The following is a 16,585-nucleotide window of genomic DNA, read 5'->3' on the forward strand; positions in this document are numbered from 1 at the left end:
TTTTTCATTGAATATTATAACCAGCTCGCACTCAGTGACAACTAAGGTATTAAGCAGATAGTCACATGCAGCTTCAAGTCCGCTCGTCTTATTTGTAATGGCATAGCACCATAAAAAATTACTAAATCTTTTGTGGAGGCTGTTGGAAACCAGAATCCTTCACTGAATATAAATCGAGGATATTTATATATCTTTTGCAAAAATTACTTTTATTCAAATCAATTTTTATCTAAGCTAACTTAAACAAAAACTCTCGATACAATTACGCAAACACGATTTCAATAAACAAGTATTATAGTAAATAAACGTAGAATAAAAATACAATGGTAATAATGAATGAAAATAAGAATAAGAACATGTAAATAATTGTTATCTAAGAATAATAAAAAATTTTCTTTTTTTTCTTTGTTTAAAAAAACTTAGATGCACGTATTTAAAAACAAAAAAAAATTATAATTTGTTTAAAAAAAAAAGTTAAATACACATATTAAAAAACATTCATTTAAAAAAGCAAAAAAAAACTTAGAAATAGCAAAAAAAATGTGATACATACATACATATGTATATTAAATTTTTCAAAATTTTTATTATTTTTTTCTGCTATTTTTTATTAAGTTTAAAATTATATTTTTGAAATTTATGTATGGCACTTCACATATAGTGTATTAAAAAATACTAAATACTTCTAATTATTTCATTGCATATGAATGACCCTGTTTTGTGTTCATTCAAAAAAAAAACAAACCGAACTGTCAGAAATAAAATAATATTTAAAACAAATTTTCTGAAGTTTTGAAATTATTTTCAGTTAAAACAATTTTAAGATAAAACTTAAAATTAAATTCTCAGAAAAAAGTATTTCAATCATAAATTGTTGTTCGACTTCATATAATACACTAATATTTGGGTTGGGTTTAGTATCGCGCCGGTTAATTTTGGCTCACTGTACCTAAACGAGACAACCGAATTGAAAATTTTAAACACGAATGTATGCTTAAATTATCAAACTTTATTTTAAAACATATTTTATAAAAATCGGTTCACAAATTTTTCCACAAATTCACTTTAAAAAATGCTATTTTTTGGAAATTTTTAAATACTTATATGCTAGTGTATTTTCATCTGTTGTGCATTGTACCAAGCAATTATGGATACATTTTCACACACATACATACATACATATATTACTTATGAATTGTAAAAACCACTAGTAATGTTTTTAATTACTTTTGATTGTTAATTTCTTTGTAAATCTTTAAATAAAATACACCTTTTCTGCATGAGTTCAATAATGCGAAAAACCAAAATGACTGCCTAATTTCATGACCTGCCTTACCGGACCGACCAAAAGGGTTATTTTTTTGAAGCGCGACTGAAGGCCGCCAACGCGAAAAGGTGTTCTATGCGAAAAAAAATCTGATACACCCGGGTGTTGGACCGACCAGGGTTATTTTTTGTAGCATTAATAGATAATTTGTACCATTAATAGATGCAATTAAATATGTATATACATACATTGCACTGAAACATTTTGGGTTTCTTTATTTTGAATTATTGTCCATACAAAAATGTTGGCTGGGTTGCATTGGTTTCAGTTTGTATGGAAAAATGAGCGAAAACACCGATTTTTGGTCATTTTCAAAGGGCTCCCTACAGGTCTATAGTGGCTCTAGGGGTTCGAGGGGGAGTTTATTAAAAAAGTTCGAACCTTCCTCTTTCCGATAAAGGGAGGCGTGAGGGGGGGTAACTCCCCTGGTTTTCTCCATAAACGATACTAAACCGGCGCGATACTAAACATTTCCCTAATATTTTAGTGGATACGTAAAGAAATAAAAAAATTAAATGAATTGACACACTCGCAGAATCGTTTGAAAACACTTATAACAATTTTCAGTGCTATTTAAGTATAACTGCTTATCTTGTAAAAGTTGAAATTTAAAAATAAAATATGTTCGCTTTTTTGAATTAAGTTTAATTTATAATAACTTGTTCGTGGACCCAAAAAAAAAAAAAAATAACTCATCTATTGCTGTTATAAACACAATAACTGTTAACAAATATTTAAAAATAATAAAATTAAAGATAAAAAAATGTATTGTATTAAAAGCATGAATTCACATATTTCCTTAACAATTAATATAAGAAAACTTATTAACTCAAGTAAAAATTATATACGAGTATAAGAAAATATGTAAAAAAAAATAATAATAATATAACTAAAAAACAAACATATACATACATCCATTATGCAAAATTATAGTGACCAAACCGTTGACTTGTACGTAGAAACATTTTTGTAGTTATAAATAGTTCACATAATACGTAAGAGATTCTGAAGCACGCCATTTTGCAGTTAATGGTTAATATTTGTAGTTTTGAAAATGAATGTTATGTTTTTCCGTATGTATATAGAAATTTTGTTGTTTTTGTTTTCTAAACTGGTACTAATACTGTTGCGCAGCTCTATTCCATAATACGGCAAACGCACTTACAGACACACGGTACTCAAACAAACATAAATAATCTGGAAGAGGGAAAATTAAAATAAAATTGTAAAACAAAATTGAAGAGGAAGTTAAAATATTTAAGAAGATAAAAGTGAATATTTACTTTAAAGTAAAGTATAAATTATATACATAATAAATTTTAGATTTTCAGATTAAAAATTAAAAAATAAATATTTAAGCCAAAAGTTTTAAATTAGAAATTGGCAACGCTGATAATAAATTAAAAAATGCAATAATCAAGTATTGGTGTAAAAATAATAACAAGAAATTAATAAAAATGGAGTATAAAAGAAAAATAAATAAATAAATTTAAAATAAAAATTAACAATTAAAATTTTAATAAATTTAAAATAAAATTTCCAATTAAATTTATTTTTTTTTTTAGAATTTGTGTACATTATATACTTGTTTTTAGTGTGGAGTTCGAAATATTTACACATTTTGCTACTACAGTAGGCAAAAAATATATTCGAAGACTTTAATATTGTTCTATAACTCTGTATTTTTTTAGTGTGAGTGTGTGATAGGTTATGTATGAGTATGTGTGTTTTTGTGTTTGTTGGTTTTTGATTCAGACTAAAACGCCATAATACTTGCTTTACTTAGTTCCAGCATATTAGCTACATTCTATTCTAGAAATATTCTAGAGCAACTATTCTTATTAAGCTTTTTGTTAGCAACAAATGTGTTTAAATTTAAATTTTGTTTTTCCTCAAACTCGTTATACTCTTCTAGGTCTTCGCCAACCATTGCATCCATACTATATTCAAGGTCGTCGGATTCAAAACTCGACTTAAGACGCGACTTATAACTCGGTTTAAAAAGTGAATCGAAAATCAACTCTAAAATCGATTGAAAAACCGATTGCAAGTACAACGCCAAACTTGTTTTTAAACTCGATACAAAATCCGATTCAAAATTCGATTCAATACTATTCATGCGTTCATCTGTTGGTATGATTTCGTTTAGTGCCATTTGTCTTTTCAATGGTGCTCCACTGTTTAATATATCTCTTATTTCGGTATTATCATTAAAAACGCATGTCATTAAATAATTGATTAATAACAGTAAGCATAAAAATTGCACGAAATGTACAAATTTTACATTCTTATACAAACTTACAACAAAAGGATGACAATGGAGTCATTCCGGAAGCGCAAATTGATCTTGTTCCATTGGTTTTTTCAGCCAGCTGCCGAGATCTTCGCGACGAAAAGCCGCAAATAGCTCTTTCTTGGCAATCTGAAAGTAAGAAAACAAATTAATACTATGTGTTGACTAAATGAAGCTTAGAATTATAATCATGACGAAAAAATCATAACCTCTAAATCCAAAAGTGTGTCAATGATTTGAATATATTCAACAACTTGCCTGTTTCTATCATTATATATATGTAGCTTTTATACTGAAATAAAGCAAGAAAATGCCTCATAAACCGCCAAACACTCACCTGGTAGTCCTTAACCCTCTCCTTGGTTTGCCCGTAATCGGTTGTGAGCTTGCGATTCGGTATACCGGGCAAATTTTTCATCAAATAGCCATACTTCATGAAGTACATCTGCTTGGTAATGCGCGATATTTGGTTATTGACCGTTTTGCCGGTAAGCGAATTCACCACCTCCACCTCACTATCACCGATTGTCCAATTGATACCGAAATTCGGTGCCTTGGCTTGATTGCGCGGCTCAGCCGATGTGACCAATGCCAAGCGTGGCTTATTCAAGTGATAGGGTGGTGGAAGACCTTGTATGGATTTCTCTATTCGACCGCAGACGGCACGATACATGTGCTCGGGATGCAATAAACTGCCCAAAACTATGGAATGCAAATAAATCGGCTCGATAATCGAGGCCAGCAGTGAGCCCTGTATGCCAACGATGTTCCAGCGTGCAATCTTATCGGAGCAGGACATAGTGAGCAAACGTTCGCCCTGTGAAAAAGTATTCAAAAATGCATTTTTAGTTGTTAATATCTCGAGTGCATAAGAAATGAGTACTCACCTGCAGTACGCCATCCCATGTTTGTAGTCCTTCTTTGCTTTTGACCGGTATGGTGCCCTCACCCGACTCGATTTTCGTACGCAATTGGCCACGCGCCTTTCTGCCGTCGCACAACACACAATACGCATGGATTTTTAAAGGCAAGAGCGCAAGCGCAAATGAGTTTAGCAAGAGCGAGGCCGGCAGCAGTTCGCAGCAAAATCATTAATTTTCATTTAAAACGCCAATTTCAGAATATTTTTGTATTAACATATTAGCAATGCATGTATATATAATACATATATATATATATAGAGATGTATGATATTTTGCAGGTTCGCACGCAGGCGCAGCAGTTTACAGCGTTATGGCACAGTGGTAGCGGACATGAGCGAGGAGTTCACCCAACAAGGCAATGTAAGCGAATAACAAAGGTAGAACACAAAAACAATAACAAAACATATAAAGAATTGGAAATTATTGGAAAAAAGAAATTTGAGAGAAAAAAGAGAAGAAAGAATTCATTTATCGATTGTACATTTCTCGTTCTAAATAATAGAATTAAATACAGTTCATACTTAAATGTATAGCTTAATTCACTCATTTTGAAATGTAAATAACGGCGCTTTTATATAACCGAATACACAGCTAAGCTTTAATTGCGTACAAAAGGCGTCAAAACGAGTTGATTTAACGCCCTTTGTGCTGGGAATGGAATTTTGAGGAGTTTTTGAGTGAGTACCGAACTTTATTACACCATTACCGAACCATTTTCCATTTGGACTGTATATTCATAAGCTTCCTAGAATTTTGACCAGCCTTCTCGGTGTATTTCTGACTAAGGTATTTCTGTTTTTGACAAATACAGGGTGTTACATGGAATAAACCGCCTCGAAAACTCTTTATAATTTCATAAATGCACTCTGACACTTGTACTTATACACTAAGGAACTACATTTAAACAACATTTTCTATGTTTATTATTCTGAGTTTTTTAGCTTAGGATTGCAAACAACAGACCACAGGGTGATAGTTAAAATAGGAAATACATTTCTGCGCCCGTTGTTAGGACTATCTCGTTGGAAATGGAAACCTTTTTATAATAACCAGTTGAAATATGTTAAGCTCGAACTAAATTTCGAGTCCTTCGACTTCCTGACTTTCCTCACACCTATTTTCGAGTTAAGAAACCAGTTATTCGAAAAGGCCGAAGTATTGTTGTTGTAGCGACAGAACTCTGCCGAGTTGACAGTTTTTGACCGCATACAAAATCCGGGTCCGTTCCGGTTACGTAAACCCGACTGTTGTGGGAACGACAGCAGTGGTCAATTTCGGCAATAAAAACCCAACAGTCGGTCGTTGTAATTCATGCTACTCTGCTTGGACCTTGGGTATCAACAAATATAGTTTATAAGTCTATACATTTATTAAAATGTCCTTTTCCGTGCTCCTACTGGCTGCTTCTTCACGGTTTGCCAACAGCTTTTTCACGATGAGACTTCAAAGAGTTGCCTTTTTGAGTTGTGACAGAAATAAGCTCACTTATTTTTGCAGCCGGCGGGCTCTTACGAAGAGATCTTTTTTAACTGGAGAATCTCTCTGTAATACTTGAATAACCCGTACATATATGAATACTATCCAAAAAGGCTGGAATATCTTTAGATTTTTGGTGGCAAACATTAATTTGCGAGGAAAAATATATTTTAATTCAAATTGTGACTTCGCAAAAGCTGGACTTAGGTGCCGATTGAAGGTTAGGAGTGACAGAGTCTCGGGGATAAAGGCAATGTATTTCACATTTTATTTCTTTTTTTTTTTTTTGTTATACATGAAGTCTTTCTGAAAGTACTTGAAACCTTTACCGTCTCTAATTTTTAGTTGCAAACATCAGTCTGAGAGAATCTGACTATTAAGTTGGATTTTAAATATTTTAACCCGAATTTTTTCATAAAAGCTGAACTGGGGTGCCAAATGAAGCTTGGAAGTAAATAATTTCCCAGGATAATCTTGAAATTTTTAGGTTATGACTTTTTTTTTAATTACTTGCTGTTATTAACGGCACTTCAGTTGACTTTGAACTCATTTTTGTACTCGTATATGCAACAGTTTTCTAATAAATTGCTTAATAATTTTTGGCTTTAAAATTGAGGTTATGGTTTTTGCCACTCACTTATAACCTAAAATTATTGTCATTTACATCTTTAGATTATGAAAAATGACTTCCTTTCATTGATTACATATATTCTATATTTAAAGCAAGCTGGTCCCACTTCATTTAAAATACTTTTCCACAAAAAAAAATATGCTGGCACTCACTCAAAAGCTCAAATATATTCGCTCGAATGTAACTATTCATAAGTATATAGTATATTTATAATGTTTTTAGACTCTTACAAATAACAAAATGGGAAGCATAACTCAATTCAAATGTTCCTTCTATGAAGTTATTTGCGCTTTTGTTTTTGTTTTCATATAAGTCATATACTTTTTTTAAATATTTTTTTTTTTTTACTTTAATTTAATTATTTTATTTTTGTTGAATACTTAGTAGTAGTAGTCTAGTTTGTTTAACGTTAAAATTTTGTAATTTCATTTGATTTTGTTTACCAACCTATTTGGATGTTTGTCAACACCAGTGTCATTTTCGTGAGGACTAAAAATCCGTGCATCACCACAAGGCGCTGTATTGATGTACAAATGGAAATGAACACCGGATTTTAGTTTGTACGGGTATTGCCCATTGTCTTGATTCCTCACGAAAATCGACTGATTTGCAGTGGCTATAAAAATCAAAAGTTGAAAAAAAGAAAAATTTGTTTATGCGACTTTAGTAAAATACGAGATTAATTGTTTGACGCATGTCATGTTTTGCTTGTAGTAGTAAGTAGTAGTAGTAGTATTTGTTAATTTTCATTATTAATACAAAATATCAACTAGTATATATATGTACTATATGTTCTATGTACTATGTTCTATGTAATTGTAGGTAAAGTAGTTAAAGAGGTATGCGCTTAAGTTAAAGTTGAAGTTGATAAAAAGTAAGTGGGTTGCTAGAGCAAAAAATTAGTTTTAATAAGAAAGTATAGGGTGTTAGTTATATAGAAAGAAAAAATCATTACAGGATGACCCTGCTAAATGCAAACTAGGCGTCTAAGAGAAAGTAAACAAAAATAATGATAAAATATCGTTCATTTTACTTTACGCTACCGGCTTCTTTTCTATGCTTGCTATTGGAAAAAAGTTAGAAGAGCTTAAATATTTGTTTAGAAATGAATTTAAGTTATGTTGTTCCAAAATATGCTTAATATGTGATATTATGAGTATATACTTAAATATGTTTATATAAATATCTGTGTATGTTTGTGGTTTGAGGGTTCGTATACCAAGACATCTTTATCTAAGTTTGAGCTTACAAATTTTAAAAGTGCTAAAGACCGTTACGTTTTCTTTTGAAACCGACTAGGCAGCTTATTTTTCGCTATTTTGTCAATAACCATCTTAAATTTATGACTTTTTGATCGAAATTATTTTAAAAAAATTATTATTTTTCATTTTAGAAACATCGCTATTTACTTGAAGAGTTCAAAAATCTCGATAAACTGTTAATCTGGCAGTTAATAGCATTTTATTTAGTCTGTGCTCAGTGGAGAAAGAATCTAAAAGTTCTCTTTTTTCGGAGACCTCCCAAAGCATTCCAATGAAACCATGTAAAAATCTAACTTGCTGGAAAGCAGAATGAACAAGAAAAAACGTTAACTTCGGTTGCACCGAAGCTAAATACCCTTCACAGGTGCATTTCTGTTAGTAACTATGTGTTCAGTTTGTATGGAAGCTATATGCTATAGTAATCCGTTCTGAACAAGTTTTTTAGAGATTACATTGTTGCCTTAAAAAATAATCTATACCAAATTTCGTGAATATATCTTGTCAAATGTGAAAGTAGTCCATACAAGAACTTGATTCCGATCGTTCAGTTTGTATGGCAGCTATATGCTATAGTTAACCGATCTGATCAATTTCTTCGGAGATTACATTGTTGCTTTAGAAAATAATATATACCAAATTTCGTGAATATATCTTGTCATATGTGAAAGTTGTCCATACAATCATTTGATTCCGATCGTTCAGTTTGTATGGCAGCTACATGTTATAGTGGTCCGATATCGGCCGTTCCGACAAATGAGCAGCTTCTTGAAGAGAAAATGACGTTTGCAAAATTTCAAAACGATATCTTTAAAACTGAGGGACTAGTTCGTATATATACAGACAGACGGACGGACAGACGGACATGGCTAAATCGACTCAGCTCAACATACTGATCATTTATATATATACTTTATGGGGTCTCTGACGATACCTTCTGGGTCTTATAAACTTCGTGACAAACTTAATATACCCTGTTCAGGGTATAAAAAGAAATATGATGGAAATAGCATAGAGTTGAATTAAATCAACAATATGAATGAATGAGCTGCAGTTCACTCGTACGGTCGGGTTAATATTACTTAAGAAATTCTTTATCTTCTTCTTCTTCCCTATTATATATCCAATAAAAACTATTTTTTTTCATAAGAAAGGGAAGTCTATGTAGTCAGAATAGACCCAATCATGCTTAACTATGTAATTTTCGCAGAATCATGCATCATTCCTATGAATGTATTGAAACAACAACAATCATATTTTGCATAATTTTTAGTTTTAATTTTGCACCTAACCTAAAAAACAAAAAAAAAAACAAAAATAATATTAAGGAAGGAAGAAGGAAGCACCCTAATACTAATAATTAATATATTTCTAAACAAGTTTTTCTTGCTATTGTTAAATAATTATATTACGTTTTAAACAGCAGTATTATATGTGCTATGGATTTCCTAGTTGGCTGCTGAATCATAAACTATTTTCAAAATTTTTGCCGCTCCTTTGTAGATCACAAGTCATAAAATATTTATAAAGATCATTCAGTTTATGTGTAATAGTGTGCGTTTGAGGCTAGAGCACGTGCTAAGCGTTGAGGTTATAGGTTTTAAGTATCCCATATGGTCTAGTGGCTAGGATATCTGGCTTTCACCCAGAAGGCCCGGGTTCGATTCCCGGTATGGGAAATATTTTTTTTTACTTTTTATAATTTAATTTTTAAATTTTTTTTTTTTAATTTTTTTGTTTAATATTTTCTATTGTTAAAACGAGCGCATTCGAAGCAACTTTATGGCAAAAGAAATTTGTCTTTGGCGTGCATTCAAGATTTAATTTTTTTACGGAGTATTTGCATGCAAAAACTGTAGAGTAGTTGTGAGAGGAGTAGAGTAAGGAGAGATGTGTTTGATAATATGTTGAAATATGTCTAGCGAAAGCCAGTTATGTCTATGTAAGTATAAGTTTTTAGCTGCGCAGAAAGCCAACCAAAGTTTTTTGGGGAAATGCAAGTTGTGTAAAATTAAAATTGAAATTACTTGAAAGTGATATAAAATGAGTTTTGATCGAAATTCGTATGCAAAAATTATTGTAATTATTTTAATTTTTTAACAATTTTGTATATATGTATACTTTTTAATATATTATTTTTTAAATTTTAATTATGTATATGTTTTTACTTTTTTAAATTTTTTTATTCTACTATTGTTCAACTTTTGTTTTTTTTACATACATATATTAGCTATTTTTTATATTATATAGTTCTGCATTTCAAATATATTTTTTATTTTATATATATAACTTTTATTTTTTTATATTATATGTATATTCTAATTTTTTATTATTTTATTATTTTGTTGTCAAAATATTTTTTTTAATATTATTTTTTGGCCATTTTATAATAATTTTTTTTATTTCTTTTCTTTATTTTTTTATATATTTTATATATACATACATATTTTTCTATACATTTTACATATTTTAAATTTAATTTTATTTTTAATTTCTTATATTAATACTATTTATTTATTTATAGGTTTTTTAATTGTCACATATTTTTTATTATACTTTACACACATTTTTTTATTTTTGCTAATTTCTTACAATATATATTTTAATTTTTTATCACTTTATTATTCTGTTGTAATAATATATTTTTTTAAAACTATTTTTTGGCCATGTTTTTAATAATTTTTATTTCTTATGTTAATTTTTTTATTTTTAATATTTTTTATATTTTATATTTTTGAATACTATTTTTATTTTTACCTTCACAATTTCATTTCATTTATTTTTTATTGTTTTAAAACTTTTTTTGTGTATGCATTTCTTTTAATATATGTATGTATGTATGTATGTATGTACATATGTATATATTTTTTTAATTTCATATTATTTATGTATATTTTCACATCTTTTTTCATCTTTTTTTATTTTAATATTATTTTGCTGTAATGCATAATTATTATTTTTTATATATTTTTTAATAATTTTTTTTATTTACACACTTATGTATGTATATGTATATATTATTTTTGTTTTGTTTTTTATTTTTTGTATCATTCTATATTTTATATTTCTACAAAATTATTTTTATTTTTATGTTTTGTATATATTTTTCATATTATATTATTCCGATGTTATTATTATACTTTTTTAACATATTTTTTTAAATAAATTTTTTATTTCTTATATACATATGTATGTATGTACATATGTATGTATGTATTTAGTAATCTATTTATATTTTCTTTGATTTTTATATTTCTTCATATTTTTTACATTTAGTATTCTTTAAATATTATATTTATTTTTTAACTATAATTATTTTCTAATATTTTATTTTTTATTATTATTATATTATTCTTAATTAATAATTATATTTTTAATTTTTTGATATGTTTTTATTTACATTTATTTTATTATTATTTATTTTATTTTTTTCATTTTAATTTTTGTATTTTATATATACATATATGTATTTTAATTAATTTTACTTTTGTTTAATTTTTATTTTTATAATATATGTATATTATTTCGTTGTAATTATTATTATTTTGAAATCTTTTAAAACATTTTTTATCTAATTATTTTATTTCTTATATTTTAGTATTATTAATTTTTTTTAATAATTTTTTATTTGATAATAAAATTAAAATTATTTATTTAATTATTTTTTGAGAGATTGTGTGTGATAGTTTCGTAAAAAAGCGCATAAACCGCATTCAAACAAAAAAGCTTGGCTGAGCAAAGTGCGCTGAGCGAAAACAAAAAATAAAAAAACTACACTACTACTTTATCACAAACGAAAACTTAAGATATTGAAATAGTTGAAGTTATAAATGTATGTATATTTATGTACATACACATACAGTTACAAATGCATTGGTGTGCATATGTTTGTATGTATGCATATTTACAATTCCAAAGAAGACTTGACTAGGAACGAATACGGTGTGTGGCATAAAATCAAAGTTTTATATACAAACATACACAAGAAAATATATGAAATTAAAGGTAAATCTGTTTCTCTTCTACATAAGTATGTAAATACTCTTGCTCCTCGTCTACTACGACTAAGAGAGTCTAGTCTGCAATGGGTGGCAGAGCTAATGCACGCTTCAACTTACTCTGACTGCATTGTAGTTCTAATTGAGCATATAAGTATTTCATGAGACAACGGCGTGACACGATCTCGGCATGCGAATCGTTCAGCACGGCGCCGGTGACGCTCATGTGTTCGCCACTCACGCACTTCGTGCCGGTGGACACGGAAATTACCTGCAAAATGGAACAAAACAAAAAGCGAATTATTTGGTGCAACTTCGTGAGGAGCAGAGCAAATGGTTGGCAACACACTTTGGCTTCATTGAAATTCATGTCTTCGGTCATCACGATGCCGGCGAGCACCTTGCGTCGCGAATACGATTCCTGCCCCTTAATGACCTCCATGAATTTCTCCAATACCAGACGGCCGATGGTGTCGGCGTGTATCTGCGGCAACTCCATGGACGAGGTCTTGTCGTCAATGGGCAAGGGCACATTCTTCTGCGGATGCATCATGGGGCTGTATGAGATGTTGCACAGTGAAGCGAGTGCGGCTTTGGCGGCGGCATTTTTAGCCAGCTTCTTGGAGGGTCCTGAAAAAATTCATAAAAATTAATCAAAAAAAAAATTTTTTTTCATATATTATGCATACCTGTGCCGTCGAATTTGCTGTTATTCACCGTTACTGTCATTTTGAAGCGACAATTGTTCTGCGCGCCATCTACAGTCGAGCAATCGAAGTGCACATCGTTGAAGAGCTCATAGAGCAGCATAACAGGTCCCTTATCTGGCACTTTCTTCTGACCATCTACAGTGATGGCGCTTTTATTTACATCTGTTGGGGGTTGGGAAACATATTTCAACATTTTAGTAAAAAAATCTAATTTAAAATGAAATATTTATAATTTTTTGTATTTTTTTTTTTTATATATTTTAGTTTCTATTGTGTAGCTTATCTCTAGACACCGTGTGAGGCTGCGGATTTATTATTTGTCATATCGGCAAGTGGAAACTTAGAACAACAACAAACGTAGGGACAAAATACATAAATAAAAAAAAGAGCGAATTAACGGTTAATTACTGTAGGTGGGGCATTAACTGAAGTTTCAGGGAATTTAAAACAACATTGGGATAAATAATGCAAAAAATAGTTAAAAATAACGGTATTATCATAACCAAAACTTTTCAGTAACAACAATTTTTAATTACTTTTATATTTACCTGTTAAAAATATAATATTTTAGTATTTTTTTATTATACAAAATTTTTATTTTTATATTTTCAGTATTTTTCTTTTCCTGCCAACCGAGTTTTGTGAGGTTATAAACAGAGAAAGTTCCGTCAAATATATATAACTCACTTTTTAAACTATTGGGATAGGCTACAATTCACATTGAGCATTTATGAGGGCGTTCTATTGCTCTACCTTTCAGAAAAGCATACTTCGAAAAGTCGTACATGATCCTTAGAAAAATCACTTCTGAAAAATTGTCTAACATCTGTCTCTGTTCGCCGATTAACTCTTCTATAACATTAAATCTTTTTCCTATGCTCATTATTTTGAGATCTGATTGCATATCCAGCTGACATAACTACTTTCAGCAGATATAGCTGCGGAAGCGACTCCAAGCCGAATTCGTCCAATTTTGTCATCGTTTTAATTAATTTTTAACTCTGTTCGAAGGCACGGCGCGACCTTTGCAAACAGATTTTCAAGAAGTTTACCCCCCATGTTCCAAAAGAAAACTCTAAGATTACCAAAGGCGATGAATCATACAACTCTATACAGAATCTGATCAAATTTGACTCGGACTACTCTATTTAAACTTCGCACGCAACCCGAAGGACTCTTTTCTAAGACGGGTAGCAGAGGATCTCAGCTTCTTTTATAGATCGGATCGACTCAACACGTTCGTTGAAATGCTTGAACGAGTCATCGAAAATTGGACTCAACGGATGGACCACCTGAGAGATAATCTTCAAAAAATAAATGCCAACGAATGTTCTTTCCAATAATAATAAACATTCTTCATTAAATTTGAAGTTTTTGTGTTTTTTCTTTAAAAAGGTATTGAACCTCGAAATGGATCACCTTGTACTATTGGATCTTCATCAAATTTTTGGCATTCAAAGCACACAATGGGTCATTCGTCGTACTTTTCTAAGTTGCCCCGAAAAAGTCTCATTTTTCTCGTGAAAATCGAAAATAGATTCCTAAATAGTTCGTAGAATTATATAATAACTCCGCTGTACTTATTCCTAAGCTCAGCTTAAAAACTCTAAATATTCCTCAATAAAAAATATTAAAAAAAATTTATCAAATTAACTACAAACACATACAAAGTAATAATAAAATATAGAAATCAATGAAATAAACAATAACAAAAGGAATAAAATAAAAAACAAATACTTGCTTGTCATGCTCAATGCACAATCGGTTACCCTCATGAAGGGTGTCAGTTTTTTAATAAATTTCGCATGCCTGAACAGTGCGTCTAAAAGCGGGACTAATTTATCCGTGCTTATGTTCTCATAATTCACAATACCGTTTTCCAGATGCTCATCGCTTGTGAAATCGAGATTACACGTCGGCTTCAGTGGTGTTAGTACGGCGCCATCTTTGAATTGTATAAAACTGCGCAGCGCCGTGGCAGCGGCCTCGATGCGTGCGATCTTCTTGCTGCGTCCCTGACCCATATACTTCTGGCCATCGACCTGGAAGGAAAGAAAAGGAAAGAATAAAATACATAATATTAGTAAAAATGAGCGTCAAAAAGGTTAAAAAAAATCAACTACCGAAATGCAAGCATAATCTTAAATTTGCTCGTGAGAGTTTAGACGTGCTTACTTTCTAATGTAAACTACATCAATCTGGGATTAAAAATTAAGATTTTTTGATCAATGAACTTGCGATCATCAGCTAGGATCAAGAAATTAGAATATCATTGATAATCAGCTGATCGATGAGAGGAAAATTATATGCTCAGCCAAGTGATAAAATTATCGATCAGATGATGGCTGAGCAAATTATCAATCTGATGGTTAAATGACCAAAAATAATTATCAGTTCATCGTTCTATTAAAAATTAATTTTTGTCAAATTTTTGGTCAAAGGTTACGGATATTTGTAATGCCCTTAATGCGAGATTGCTATCAAGTTAAAGAGTTCGGCAAGTCTAGAGCCTTTTCTCCTCTTCTTAATTAGCGTAGACACCGCTTACGCGATTATAGCCGAGTTAACAACAGCGCGCCAGTCGTTTCTTCTTTTCGCTACGTGGCGCCAATTGGATATTCCAAGCGAAGCCAGGTCCTTCTCCACTTGGTCCTTCCAACGGAGTGGAGGTCTTCCTCTTTCTCTGCTTCCCCCGGCGGGTACTGCGTCGAATACTTTCAGAGCTGGAGTGTTTTCGTCCATCCGGACAACATGACCTAGCCAGCGTAGCCGCTGTCTTTTAATTCGCTGAACTATGTCGATGTCGTCGTATATCTCGTACAGCTCATCGTTCCATCGAATGCGATATTCGCCGTGGCCAATGCGCAAAGGACCATAAATCTTTCGCAGAATTTTTCTCTGGAAAATTCGCAACGTCGACTCATCAGTTGTTGTCATCGCCCAAGCCTCTGCACCATATAGCAGGACGGGAATTATGATCGACTTATAGAGTTTAGCTTTTCTTCGTCGAGAGAGGACTTTACTTTTCAATTGCCTACTCAGTTCGAAGTAGCACCTGTTGGCAAGAGCAATCCTGCGTTGGATTTCCAGGCTGACATTGTTGGTGGTGTTAATACTGGTTCCTAAATAGACGAAATTATCTACAACTTCAAGGTTATGACTGTCAACAGTGACGTGAGAGCCAAGTCGCGAGTGCGACGACTGTTTGTTTGATGATAGGAGATATTTCGTTTTGCCCTCGTTTACTGCCAGACCCATTTTCTGTGCTTTCTTGTACAGCCTGGAGAAAGCAGAACTAACGACGCGGGTGTTGAGGCCGATGATATCAATATCATCGGCATACGCCAGCATCTGTACACTCTTATAGAAGATGGTACCTTCTCTATTTAATTCTACAGCTCGAACTATTTTCTCCAGAAGCAGGTTGAAGAAGTCTAGAGCCTCAGAAAATTAAACAAAAAATTGTTTGGGAGAAAAGAAAAAGATGTACAATATCGTTATATCAGTATTAATCCGATCAAATTTTACCCGGACTGAAAAAAAGTACATTTAGCCTTTAGCGACTTTTTCGGTTTCGTCCCATTTTCGGACTGTTTGATGAATATATGGCTTTCAGCTATGTGGTCAATCATCTCTTTTGCAATCTCTACTCGTTTTTTGGAAATGTTTAGGTGGTCTAGTACGAGTCATGGAAACGCTTCATACCCAGAACATTAAGCGAAATGTGTTGAGGCGATCCATAAGAGTTATTAAGATCTTCTGCTATCTTTCTACCAACACGACCATTTTCAGACACTGTTCATTTAATTTTTTCGAGAAGGTGGATGCAAGATCGCATAAAAGGTTCTATTGAGCGTACTGTGTGAAAGACTGAAGCCCAAACCACGATCAGATTTTTACCATGCGTCAAATCTTAGAAAAGATAAGTGAAAGGAAGATCGACGCACACCACCTTCTTCGATTTTAAA

At 31.4% G+C, this 16,585-nt stretch overlaps 1 protein-coding gene and 1 non-coding gene across 5 annotated transcripts in view; one reads left to right on the top strand and one right to left on the bottom strand.

Annotated features, from left to right (window-relative positions):
* Window positions 1-2,453: 2,453 nt before the first annotated feature.
* The window catches only part of LOC120774096 (double-stranded RNA-specific editase Adar), a 179,910-nt gene continuing 165,778 nt past the window's right edge, over window positions 2,454-16,585 (bottom strand). For 2 of the 4 annotated variants that reach the window (XM_040103442.1, XM_040103443.1), the window contains exons 5-12: window positions 14,359-14,659; window positions 12,597-12,779; window positions 12,257-12,537; window positions 12,028-12,178; window positions 7,098-7,266; window positions 4,508-4,607; window positions 3,958-4,437; window positions 3,651-3,749 (exon numbers count right to left, since the gene is read on the bottom strand). In XM_040103442.1, the coding sequence (XP_039959376.1) occupies window positions 3,651-3,749; window positions 3,958-4,437; window positions 4,508-4,607; window positions 7,098-7,266; window positions 12,028-12,178; window positions 12,257-12,537; window positions 12,597-12,779; window positions 14,359-14,659 (1,764 nt within the window). Of the gene's footprint in view, window positions 2,525-3,629; window positions 3,750-3,957; window positions 4,438-4,507; window positions 4,608-7,097; window positions 7,267-12,027; window positions 12,179-12,256; window positions 12,538-12,596; window positions 12,780-14,358; window positions 14,660-16,585 lie in introns of those variants that run through there. The other 2 variants (XM_040103444.1, XM_040103441.1) reach the window with 2 other exon arrangements.
* Window positions 9,517-9,588, top strand: Trnae-uuc. The gene has a single exon. It is a non-coding gene; the product is annotated as a tRNA-Glu (tRNA).

The sequence above is a fragment of the Bactrocera tryoni genome, chromosome 4 (genome assembly GCF_016617805.1).
Source record: "Bactrocera tryoni isolate S06 chromosome 4, CSIRO_BtryS06_freeze2, whole genome shotgun sequence".
Lineage (NCBI taxonomy): Eukaryota > Metazoa > Arthropoda > Insecta > Diptera > Tephritidae > Bactrocera > Bactrocera tryoni.